Source organism: Gouania willdenowi, chromosome 19, assembly GCF_900634775.1.
Source record: "Gouania willdenowi chromosome 19, fGouWil2.1, whole genome shotgun sequence".
NCBI lineage: Eukaryota > Metazoa > Chordata > Actinopteri > Blenniiformes > Gobiesocidae > Gouania > Gouania willdenowi.
In genome coordinates, this window is record NC_041062.1 from 9,603,785 (window position 1) to 9,617,119 (window position 13,335).

The 13,335-nt window shown below is 36.9% G+C and overlaps 1 protein-coding gene across 1 annotated transcript in view; it reads left to right on the plus strand.

Moving 5' to 3' along the window:
* The first annotated feature begins 11,853 nt into the window (after positions 1–11,853).
* etv4 (ETS variant transcription factor 4) overlaps positions 11,854–13,335 on the plus strand; it is a 36,382-nt gene continuing 34,900 nt past the window's right edge. The window contains exon 1 of the mRNA XM_028475929.1: positions 11,854–11,933. Coding sequence (XP_028331730.1) covers positions 11,862–11,933 — 72 coding nt within the window. The 5' untranslated portion in view covers positions 11,854–11,861. The remainder of the gene's footprint in view (positions 11,934–13,335) is intronic.

A 13,335-nucleotide genomic window follows, 5' to 3' on the forward strand; every position in this document is an offset into this window, starting at 1 on the left:
TGGGTGGGATGGTGGTGCTACTGGGATTGTGCCACGTTGCACTAAGTTCACCTCAGGTGTCAAACGGGACAAATGTGAAAACATAAAAAGAGCTGCACAAAACTAACGCGCAAATGTAAAAGATGCAGAAATGAAAGAAAAGTGATTAAAATATGGTAAAAATCTTACAAAAAGTGGAAAAATGGTTTGATTCTTTCTGGTTTTTGGCAGTAAATACACAAAATCAGAGCAATTCATAATGTCAGGGCTAACTAATGTTAATAATATTTCAGTTTCAACCCAAAAATAAGCAACTCCCTATTCATTTTATAGCAATAAGAGAACCTGATAACATAGCTCCGCCCCTTTACCCTTTGACCCTGGTCACCCAGCGCTGCTACGTGCTAATCTAACCCAAATATATGAGACTGGTTGCTACATGCTAAGCTAAGCAAAACATGTGGGACTGGTGGCTACATGCTAAGCTTACCCAAACATGTTGGACTAGTTGCTACGCACTTAGCTACTCAAACATAAGGGGCTTCTCTCTATGTGCTATGCCAACCCAATGACGTGAGACTCCTCACTACGTGCTAAGCTAACCCAAACGTGGGAATGATCGCTACATCCTCAGCTAACCCAAATATGTGGGACTGGTCGCTACATGCTAAGCTAACCCAAATGTGTGGGACTGGTTGCTACGTGCAAAGCTAACCCAAACATGTGAGACTGGTCACTACGTGCTAAGCTAACCCAAATATGTGGGACTGGTCGCTATAAGCTAAGCAAACCCAAAAATGTGGGACTGGTCACTATGTGCTAAGCGAACCCAAACATGTTGGGCTGGTCGCTACATGCTAAGCTAACCAAAGAAACACATTTATCATCTACAATACATGGAACGCAAAGATTCTTCTTATGTGTCTTCATGGATGATTTGGTTCATGTTTGTACAGTTATGAACAGATCTATTCTTTCTATATCTGTCATGACCTTATTCGCAGAAGTTAAAAATGATTGGTCGGTTTGATAAACGGCTGACTCGGCGCTACACTTATGTATTTCCGTAGCTGGATGTAGTTGTAGCTTTTTATTTTTTAGTGTCCGAGAGGTTTCATCGCTCCAAGGTTTTTGGCGTCTGACGCTGACATAAAACATTGTGTCTGCTTTGCTTCTATCACGATATATCTGGACTGTGAAGGTCCGACCACATTATCCACATATATCCTGAGTTCATTCCAGAACTTTTCCATCTCCTCTGAGTAAAAAGCCAATCCTTCAGAGGTTTGTGTTCGCCTGCAGGAGAGAAAAAGCACTGCTGTCAAACTGTCAGAGGCCGCGTTACCCAACACCGACCGAGCGAGGAGGACCTTGGTTGAGGAGTGCTGCTCCAAACCGCCACGACCATGTGTTTATCAGAACAGGCAGGGTTTCACTCATCTGCTGCAGCCATGTCAGCCGCGTCCCCGCAATCAGAGAAAAGCAGCTGACACACGCAATAAGTCCAGCTTTGTTTCAGCGCTGCTCTGAGGGATCGGATTACTGTGTTTATATAACAACGGGTCTTAATTATAGAGAGTGTGTGTGTGTGTGTGTGTGTGTGTGTGTGTGTGTGTGTGTGTGTGTGTGGTGGAGTCTAGCACTAATTGGTGTTGATAGGCTTGGAAAAGTGACATCATTACCAGATTGTGTGGATTTCCCCCCGAAGGTCAAACAAGTGAGCGAAACCGGAGCGTTCTGCAGAGAAGGAACCACATTCACATATCTGCTCTAGGTGAACAATATCTACATATCTACTCTAGGAGAACCCCATCTACATATCTGTTCTAGGAGAACTGTATCTACTCTAGGAGAACCTGGTCTACTTATTTGCTATAGGAGAACAATATCTACATATCTGCTCTCGAAGAACAATATCTACATTTCTGCTCTAGGTGAACAATATCTACATATCCGCTCTAGGAGAACCACATCTACATATCCGCTCTAGGAGAACCACATCTACATATCCGCTCTAGGAGAACCACATCTACATATCTGCTCTAGCAGAACCACATCTACATATCTGCTCTAGGAGAGCCACATCTACATATCTGCTCTAGAAGAACAATGTCTACATATCTGCTCTAGGAGAACTATATCTACATATCTGTTCTAGGAGAACTGTATCTATATATCTGCTTTAGGAGATTAATGTCTACATATCCGCTCTAGGAGAACCACATCTACAAATCTTTAGTAGAGCAATATCTACATATCTGCTCCAGGATAACTACATCTATATATCTATTCTATAAAAACTACATCTACATATCTACTCTAGGAGAACCATATCTACAAAGCTGCTGTACTCCAATGCTGTGGTAATGCTGCCCCCTGGTGGTCATTTATTCACAGCTCTACTGTCATTTTTTTCTACTAATATTTCTTTTTAGGAGATAATCAATGGACGCATGGTTTAGTAAACTATTAATATTTTTCCTTAAATGTAAAAAAAAGTGATGTTAAGTCTAACTTTTATCATCTCAGCTGCACATACACCTTTACTTTGAAAAACATTAAACATTAAGCACATTTCCTGCAGCATTTTTTCCACAATTTACTGCTTTACTAAAAAACGGAAGTTTCCTATTGCACCACCGGAAACCATCAGTGGGAATATTCACTTTAACCATAGACATTATATAATGTCAGTGACTTTAACATCTATTGAGTGTTGAGGCTGATAGAAATGTGCTGAACTAGCAAAGCAGGCCACAAGGGGGCGTTAGAGACTAATAATTAAAAACTGCTGCTGAAACCTTGGACATTAAACAAACAAAAATATTTGTATTCATTTCTTTTATTTTTGATATATTATATTATTGTTTTATATCATATTTATTTATTAACTCTATTATTAATAATTTACTATCATCATTTATCGGTAGATTTTAAAAACCACAATTAAAAACACAAAGTAGAGGTTTGATGGTAGCTAACGATGCTATTTGATGTTAAACCTGTCCAGTCGATCTGTAAATCTATCTCTACGTTACGTTCCAATTCCCTGAGCACTGAAACGCGACACCGACACAGATCAATCGGATCAAAACAGGTCTTAAATAACCCGACCTATTTAGGATCACTTGTGATTACGTAATGGTTTGTGTAAGAGGAGAAGACTGGGATGTTTTCACTCACACATCGGACAAAACAACAACGTGTCGTAACTGGAGTGATGACGTTTTTCACACGATAAGTTCACGTTGTTGAACACGTCACTGGTTAGGTTACACACCTTATACACAACATACATATTATATACATACAGTATATACAATAATACATATGAAAGTGTTCCTTGGGTCACAAATAGAGTTTAAATTATTGACAGAGCTAGTTATCGATTAGCTAACCTAATTAAATTCTCGTCATTCTCGTTATCGCTCTGAGTTGTTTCGTAAGAACTGTTGGAAGGTGAATAAAGCATTTATTCATTAAATCGACTATTTGTTATAAAAGTGTTTATAACCCACAAAAATTGTTTTAGCAGAACTTTGAATGTAAACAAAGAGCTAGAGTTAGCGATTAGCTAACCTAATTAAATTATTGTCCATTATTGTTCGAGTTGTTTTGTAAGAACTGTTGGAGAATAAATAAAGCATTAATTCATCCAGTCGACTATTTTTTTATATTAAAATACATGAAGTGTGTGTGAACCACAAAAAAATAGTTTTAACAGAACTTTGAATGCAAGCAAAGAGCTAGAACGCTCATAAGTGATTAGCAAAACTAATTAAATTCTAATCCATTATCGTTCTGAGTTATTTTGTAAGAACTGTTAGCGATCAGCTAGCATACTAAACTACTTTTGAAAGAAAAAAACATTAATTACCACCAGAAAATGAGCTTTGGGGCACAATTTTAATGTAAACAAAGACATATGTACAAAGCGGGTCATCATCTGCTAACCAATTTGTCACGTCCATTATTAGGCTTAGCTTAGCTTTGTTGTTTTATAAAATTTGTGTTGTTAAATGAAGTATTTATTAACTAAAATAACTACTTGTCTGAGCAAATACATTAACAAAAAGTGTATTAACCCACAAGAAAGATGTTTTGTGGCAGAATTTGGAAAGTAGGCTAAGAGTTTTCAAGCTAGTTAGCGATTCTCATGTCCATTAGCCTCGTTTAGCTAACCCAATTCTCACTTCACATTTTAGCTTGATAATTGTGTTTGCTTTGTAAGAATTGTGAAAAGATAAATAAGGTATTTGTTAAAAGAACTGCTTTTATTTTTGTTTAAAAAATGCAATAATTACTCCTCAAGAAATTCATTTTGAGGGAGAATTTTGAATGTAAACAAACAGCTAGATAGCGATAAGCTAACCACAGTCTCAAGTCTTCCATGACTAAATTCTCTCTGCTTCAGTTCTGTTGTTGTTAAATTATTAGATTTTATTAGATGAACCTTGTTTTACTGCAAATACTTTTGAAGTATATACCACTACAAAAAACTGTTTTGTGTTATAATTATAAATGTAACCAAAGAGCTAGCATGCTAGCCAACAATTAGCTGACCCAGTTTTTTTTTTTTTTTTAAAATGCTTTTATCTTTTCTATTAAACCGTTTTATTTCACAGTTTGTTAAATCTGACATGTTTGTAACTTTAAAAGTTATTGTTCATGATTTTTTTTTCCAGAAAACAAACTACATCTTTACATCTTTTGACTTATTCTTCTTTTGCTAGCATAGACTTTTTGTCTATGTCATAAAAAAGTTCAAACATTTGCTGCGGAAGACAGAAACAGATGGTTCACTTTCTGCTTTTAAAAGATAACGATCGTAATATTTTGTCATATTTGAGAACTTTTTTGTAATGATAATGTAACTTTTTTGCCAAAGCTTAAGTGTTTTCCGGTTCAAATGTGAACAAACCGACCTGGTTTTTATCATCTGGCCGACAATTTTATTGATAAACAGAAAAACAAGAGGTCGATTGTTTCACCTGCCAAGAGAAAATCAGAAGAGGGACACACGATACTATGGTGTATAATAAGAATAAAGCAGGAATGTGTGGGAACGACGCAAACAAAGCAAACGGCAGCGATGCTGTAAGTGATCCAAGCGGCTGCCAAGAGAGAAGAACCAGTTTGGAGGAGGAAAACCCCTTTAAAAAGGTCACAGGTTAGCGACTCCTGCTCTGAGCGCGTGTGCGAGGTGTCAGAACATTCCCTCACACAGATCATTACCCGCGATCGCTTCCTCCCGCCGTGGAAACCCATTTTCTGGGTCAGTGGAGCCCAGAGAAACACTGATGGTTCCCATTGTTCTCAGACAAAAGGCCCCAAACAACCAGCAGAGAACCAACGCCTCCACAGCTTCACTGGGAACCACTGAAGGAACCTGTCACATCACCTCAACACTTCCAGACACTTTTAACTGTTTAGAGCTAGATGGTTGATCACAGCAGGGCCACAGAACTGTGATTATATCTAATCAAAGTGTCACATGATCAATGATGTCAGCATTAGAACAACAGAGTTCTGTAATTTCTGTGTATTTTTATTGTCATAATGTGCATTTTTCTGTTTTGTATATTTTTTTTTTGTAATTTTGTGTTTTTGCTGTCATCTTGTATGTTTTTGTTGTCATTTTGTTTGTTTTTGTTGTCATTTTGTGGGTATTTGTAGTTGCTTGTGTGTTTATGGTATCATTTGGTATATTTTCTCTCATTTTATGTGTTTTAATTGTTTTTTTTGTATAATTTTTTGTTATTTTGTGTATTTTTGTTGTCATATTGTCTGTTTTTTCTGTCATTTTGTGTGCTTTTGTTGTCTTTTTCAGTGTTTTTCTCTCATTTTGTGTGATTTTGTTGTTATTTTATTTGTTTTTGGAGTCATTTTTTTGTATTTTTCTGGCATTTTGTGTATTTTTGTAGTCATTTTGTGTTTTTTTCTGTCATTGTGTGTGTTTTTGGAGTCATTTTGCGCATTTACTTTGGGGGCTGAACTTAATTAGTCCAAGGGCCACATGTGGCCCCCAGGCTGCCAGTTGCCCATGTCTGTCTTAGTGAATGGTACTGACCTAAACCTCAAATCCTCTTTGAGGTCATTCATTCCTTTTCATTTATTTATTACCAATACCAATTTAATACATTATTCACAAATATTTTGATTTCATTTTTCACACTTTAAAATTACTCGTTATAATATATAATTTACCATGTCGGATATTTAAATCTAATAAAATACCCTTACATCTTTATCATGTATATTTCATATATCAAGACTTATTTTTCACATTCCAACAATGAACATCTATAAGTGAGACAGCATTAATTCATGTTTTTTCATTAAATTATTATGATAATATTATTTAACTTTATTAATAGGTAGACGATACATGTTTTATTGTTATAATCATATGATCGATTTAGTTTTATTATTGATTTATTTGTAATTTGTTGATGTCTAATTGTGTTTTACTCATGATAGTGTGTTTTCTAATTGATCTTATTTGAATTTATTCTGAGCGGAAGTCTTAGTAAATGATTGAAAGACTTGAGTGTTTGAAACCTGAAGCCTGCTGACGAAGAGGAGGAGCGATGAAGAGGAGCGATGAAGAGGAGCGATGAAGAGGAGCTATAGCAGCTCTTAGTGTAACTAGATTGTGAGCTAATCAGTGACTGTTCAGTTATCTCTGCTATCATCACACAGCTGATGTCATTGTGTGTGTGTGTGTGTGTGTGTGTGTGTGTGTGTGTGTGTGTGTGTGTGTGTGTGTGTGTGTGTGTGTGTGTGTCCTCAGAGAGCCACAGATGAGGTTAAGTCATGTGAGGATGACTAACTGTGCCCATGATGATATGATGTAACTCACACAGGCCTGATGCAATGTGTGTGTGTGTGTCCGTGCATTGCTTTTAGAGTTTTTCCTCGATCGTTCACACACATTCTCTAAAAGCTTGCCTCACGCTCTCAGAACTAGACACACAAATCCAAAATAACACACACAATGGGCCAAACCCGTCAATTCTCCTGCATAATGAGACTTTGCATTTTTTAAAAAATGTAATTTCTTCTCAAAACTGTATTTTGTTTTCAAATGACACACACAAACCATCATATGAATAGACATTTATAAGAACCAGTTGAACACTGATGTGCTCAATGTAAAACACTATGAGGAATGGAAAACACTTCTTCTCCATTCATCAGAATGTTCTTTTGTTCAGTGTTCCACTTACTACAGACACTACATGTATGTGTGTTGGAGAATATTTGAGAATATTGTTTTTCATACTCAGAAGACACAAATACATGATCAAAAATATTTTATTTTTCCCACAAAAACAATTTACACTGTACATCCCAACCAACACAAACTTGCACATAGAAAACAAAAGAATTTACTGTATACAGTTACAGTAAAAAAAAATGTAAAAAAAAAAACTTTGCTGCATCTTCTCTTCTATTTCGGTCATGGCCACAGCATCTCATAGAAAATAGAAAAAAGTGTGTTTTAGAACTGCAAATTGAGTGTAAAACAGGAATTGTGTTTGTAGTTTAGCAGAATTGGTTCAGGGTGTTGGTGCGTTAGTTACATGTTGTGGTCATTGTGTCTCAAGTACCAGTAATTATGTGTAAACAATTGAGAAAAACTGTAATACTTTGTTTTTTTTAAACTTTTAATGCATGACTTTCTAAAAACAAAAAAAAATGAATTATGTGTGTGTTTAGGTGTTACATTTTCCACCGTGTGTGTGTGTGTGTGTGTGTGCGTGTGTGTGTTCCTGTGTGTAAGTGTTTTGTTTCATGTTGATACAGTGAACTCTCAGAGGTGCAAATGTGACACCTGTGTGTTCCCAATGGGATATGTGTGTGTGTGTGTGTGTGTGTGTGTGTGTGTGTGTGTGTGTGTACATGTGCAGTTTTATTGATAAACAAAGAATGAAAATGATCAAAGCCCTAAAATCAAAAAAACATTAATATTTAAATCAAATAGAATTGAATGTTTGCTGCTGTGCTTTTTATTATTCTGAGGGGGGAAAAAATGCACATGTGAATGTTTAAAATTGTATTTTATTTCTTATTTTTTTAAATATTTCATAGTTTTACAAAGTAAAAACAAACTACACAAGACCCAAAAACACATACAAAATGAGGTGAAAAACACAAAAAACAAGCATAAAAATACAGAAAACAACCCCAAAAACAAAAAAAAACATCAAAAAACAAAAATGACACCAAAACAAACTTAACAGGCATTACATTTTTACAAAGATGCACAAAAATGTCCCAAAAAACAGCAGAAAGGGCGACCAAAAAGACACAAAATGACAACAAAAATGTGGGTGTGGATTGAATGATTTAATTTATTTTTATTTCTATTTTATAAATGTTCTCATCAATTCTGGAAATGTTTTTTTTTTTTTTTTTTTTTTTTTTGGAAAAATCATCTAACTTTTTTGAAAAACTAAAAACCAAATTTTTAATTGCTTTTTAATAATCAGAAAATGTAGGTAAAATAGAGCCTATGTTTTGTTTTATTTTTTAGAGAAACATCTCATTGTATTTTTTTTTTTGAAAATTAAATGTCATGTATTTAAATATGAAAATATTTTCATTTTTATTTTTTTCCAGGGTAAGATTTGGAATAACAGCCTATTTATACAGTATATATATTTTTTTTTTCAAAAAAAGATCTCATCAATTGAGAAGAACAGGATGTGTTTTTTTGTGAACACTACATTTTATGATGCATTACACTCTTTATGGTAAATATCAGTAATAATAATGTTGTTTTCATTGGATAATAAAGTCTTATTAATGTTGGATGTTTGAGCTGCTCTCATTATCCCAGTGTCGTGTTTTTAAGGGAACGAAGAACATTTACGTGACAGAGTTTAGGATGAATGAAGAAGTCCAAGGAAAACCGCAGGAGACAAACGGCTCATTGAGAGACGCCAATGGAACAAACCAGCTGCACCAGCAACACCTCACTACTGGTTAGTGTGGGAACGCTAGTGGGAACGTTAGAGGTAACATTAGAGGGTGAAAAGGCCCCAATAGAAGAGTTCAGTGCATGAGGGTAGTGACCCCAACAAGGCTCCTGTGTGTGTGTGTGTGTGTGTGTGTGTGTGTGTGTGTGTGTGTGTGTGTGTGTGTGTGTGTGTGTGTGTGTGTGTGTGTGTGTGTGTGTGTGTGTGTGTGTGTGTGTGTGTGTGTGTGTGTGTGTGTGTGTGTGTGTGTGTGTGTGTGTGTGTGTGTGTGTGTGTGTGTCTGCAGCTGTGTGACTACAGTGCCACCAGTCAAGAACACCCCAATAAATGCTATTGTGTTCACCTCCTAATTGATCTTTCAGAGGGTGTGTGTGTGTGTGTGTGTGTGTGTGTGTGTGTGTGTGTGTGTCAGTGAACAAGTGGTCCAGTGTGTGCAGGTGGTTCTGAGAAGCGCTGCTCGATGCCAGCAGTGACATTTCCTGAGTGCGTCTCCACAGCCTCTCATCCCAGCAACGCTGTAGATTCCTACTGGAATGAAGGACCCCACAAAGACCTGCACCACACCTTGAACTAACAGGTCCCCACAAACACACTCAATCTGCAACAAACACACTGAACCTGTAAATAACAGGTCCCCACAAACACACTGAACCTCGAACAGGTCCCCACAAACACACTGAACCTGGAACAAACGGGTCCCCACAAACACACTGAACATAGAACAAACGGGTCCCCACAAACACACTGAACCTGGAACAAACGGGTCCCCACAAACACACTGAACCTGGAACAAACGGGTCCCCACAAACACACTGAACCTGGAACAAACGGGTCCCCACAAACACACTGAACCTGGAACAAACGGGTCCCCACAAACACACTGAGCATAGAACAAATGGGTCCCCACAAACACACTGAACATAGAACAAACGGGTCCCCACAAACACACTGAACCTGGAACAAACGGGTCCCCACAAACACACTGAACCTGGAACAAACGGGTCCCCACAAACACACTGAACATAGAACAAACGGGTCCCCACAAACACACTGAGCATAGAACAAACGGGTCCCCACAAACACACTGAGCATAGAACAAACGGGTCCCCACAAACACACTGTGATTTTTGTGGTTTTTTTGTGTTTATATTTTGAGTTTTTATTTTATTTTATTTTTTTATTATTTCTGTCAAATGTTTTAGTCCTTTTAGTGTTTTGAAGAAGCTTTGTGTGTTCTTGGAGTCATTGGCCATATAGGGTTTTGTTTCTTATTCCCCCAACACAAAAAAGAAAAACATCTCCCCCTCAACACACACACACTCACACACAGACACACACTTGCGATACAGGCGTCATGGAGACTGCTTTGTTAGGAGACGGTCAGAGAGCAGCCATGCCAACTGGAAAATGATTCCCAAAGCAAACACTCGTGTGTGTGTGTGTGTGTGTGTGTGTGTGTGTGTGATACTGATAATGCACTTACAAAATTATGACAAACTGTTTTTTCTTCTTCAATTTTGGTCAAACGTGAAAGTGAACTAACTTTTACTGTAACAGTTTCTGTGACGTCACTACAAGGCAAATTTATTTGTATAGCGCATTTCATACACAAGGCAACTCAATGTGCTTTACATGATAAAACATTCATACAGGTCTTATAATCATGTACATTTGATGATGTTTCACTTTGTACCTAAACCGGAAGTTACACTGCCCTCAGGAGTCCCAAACATGACAATTTGTTCATACTCGACCAAAAAATATCTCTTATTAACTTTTGCTTAAAACCCAACTGTCTGTCTGTGTGTGTGTGTGTGTGTGTGTGTGTTCGTTCCCAGCTCCAGCACATCCTCTCCTGGACTAGTTTCCACTTCTATATCCAGGAAGGATTTACTTTAGCAAACAACGCACCTGAAAATAGATGCAGACCAAACGAACCGCCGAGGTTTTCTCCACCCACACACACACACCCACACACACACACACACACACACACACACCCACACACACACACACACACACACACACACACACACAACGTTTCCTGGAAAGGTCACCATGGATTATTTGAACTCACAACCTTCCCAAACTGATCCCATTGTTTGGCTTGTTTTAGTCATCCTGGATTGAACGTTGACGACTGTTTTTAATTTGTCAAAAGGTTAAAAGTTAAAACATTTCTAGGATTTATAAACAGCGCTCGTAATCAGAGACGGGTGAATTTATCGGCCAGTATTTGCCATAAAATGTGAAACTGGTCCACATTTGTTTTGGTATTTCCACAGAAAAAGAATTTGTGCTGTTGTTCTAGCTTTGTTTTGCTGAATTTAAATCAATTCTTAATTCTCCCAAAAGCAATTTCTAGCTTTTGTGTTAGTCTGCAGATATGGATTTAAGTGGTGTTGCATTAGAAAAATGAAAATTTAAGAAAAATGAACTTGTTTGCATCATTCAGTGCAATGATGGTAAAAAGTAAAGAATAAAACTACAAATTTACCTCACTGAATGTTTATATATAAATGTCGATACTTAAAGTAAATATACGTTTTTTAAATTATTTATTTATTTTTTATTATTTATAAGTTTTATTCCATTGATTCATCAATTTTTTTACCCGCTTGTTCTTGTTTTCAAGGTTGCGGAGTATAAGTTTTATTAAAAAAAATTATTATTTAAGTATTCATATTTAAATTGAAATATTACTTCAATTTAAATATAATAATGTAATTTAATTTACAATTAGCAATTAAACTCATGACAAAAACAGTTACATATTTACATAAATACTATTATAACATATTACAAACGTCTTACGTTTACGTCAAATATCACGGTACGTCACGTGACGTCACAGAAGCTTAAGAAATGCTAGTGAAGGAAGTGACATCACTCCCGCACATGCGCAGGACGGATGGAGTTTCCGGTACGGATCGTGTAGCAACAACAACAATAACAACAACACTCAATTCTGTGAGCTAAAACCATGTGTTTAAGTGTTTTCAGTAGGTAGACAACGTTTATGACGATTTCAGTCATTTTGTAAACTAATATAGATCATTTCCCCCGTGTTTTATTCACATTTATTCAGCTCAGGGGCTAACGCTAGCTATGTTATCTGACTTGCACCTCATGTGAGAACTTTCTAAGAAATGTTATATTTAAACTCTTTGAGTTATTTACCTTTTTAGGCAACATATTGTGACTGTTGTGTGTTTTTTGTTGTTGTTTTTTACACATTATTACAAATTTTATTTTGTTATATTGTAACATTATGTAGCCAACTGAGGGAAATGCTTGCTCGTGATTGGTTGATGATGTCAGAGGTTGTCTACAGTAGCCAATCAGATGGTCCTTTTAGAAAATAAGTGGATTCTGTGAAGGTTTCAGTCTGTTATTTTAATCTTTTTACATTTATTTTGAATTCCGTGAAGGTGTCTACAGCAGCCAATCAGATTGTCCTTTCAGAAAATGAGTGGATTCTCTGAAGGTTTAAGTCTGTTATTTTAGTATTTTTACATTTGTTTTGAATTTCAGGAGGAAATTAATTCATTTTGTTTTTGTTTTGAAGGATTCCTGACTATGAATCGTCCTTTGTAGATGTTTGATGTAATGTCTGTAGCACTGATAGACCCTCCCCCCACATCCTCTTCTTCTTTAGTCCATGTTTTCCCCACTAACGTGTGTCTGTCGTCGCTGCCAGGAAGTGTTCCCCTCTCCTCACTCTGAATATTCACATCTGAGCCACAACAGCTGAAGCTCCATCGTGGTTTCATCCGTCCATCAGCTGTGATCAATAAGCACTCTTCGTCCTCCACGGCTGAAGCTAAAACCCTCTCTGAGTGCATACTTATCTCCCTGCTGACCAAGCTCTATCAGACTCTCTTACAGGAGCGTGTTTTTCAGTTGTGTGTGTGTGTGTGTGTGTGTGTGTGAGAAACATCAGCAGTGATCTATCTGCACTCTATCCACTCGTAAATCTTAAAGGCAAAGGAAACGTGCAGAGATCAGCACAGGTTAGCAGAGTTCGAAAGGAGGCGACTTCAAATTGTTCGACACATTGAAAACATGTGTGTGATGTGAGGACATCACATGACACGCCTCAGCTCAGAGCGTCAAAGATTAGAAAACGACCCCCGGCCAAACTTGTAAAGACGCAGAAGCTCAGTCTTAATTATTTATTTATTTTAATCAATTTTTATTTTTATTTTACATGAAATGATCACACAAAGAACAATCTCCAACTGTAAACTGAGTCTTAATTATTGTAGTTTATTTTTTATTTTAACTTTTTTACATGAAATTATCACACACACGTCACAAAATAACACGATCCCCCAGCCCAACTGCGACACTAAAAGACCACTAACAGTGG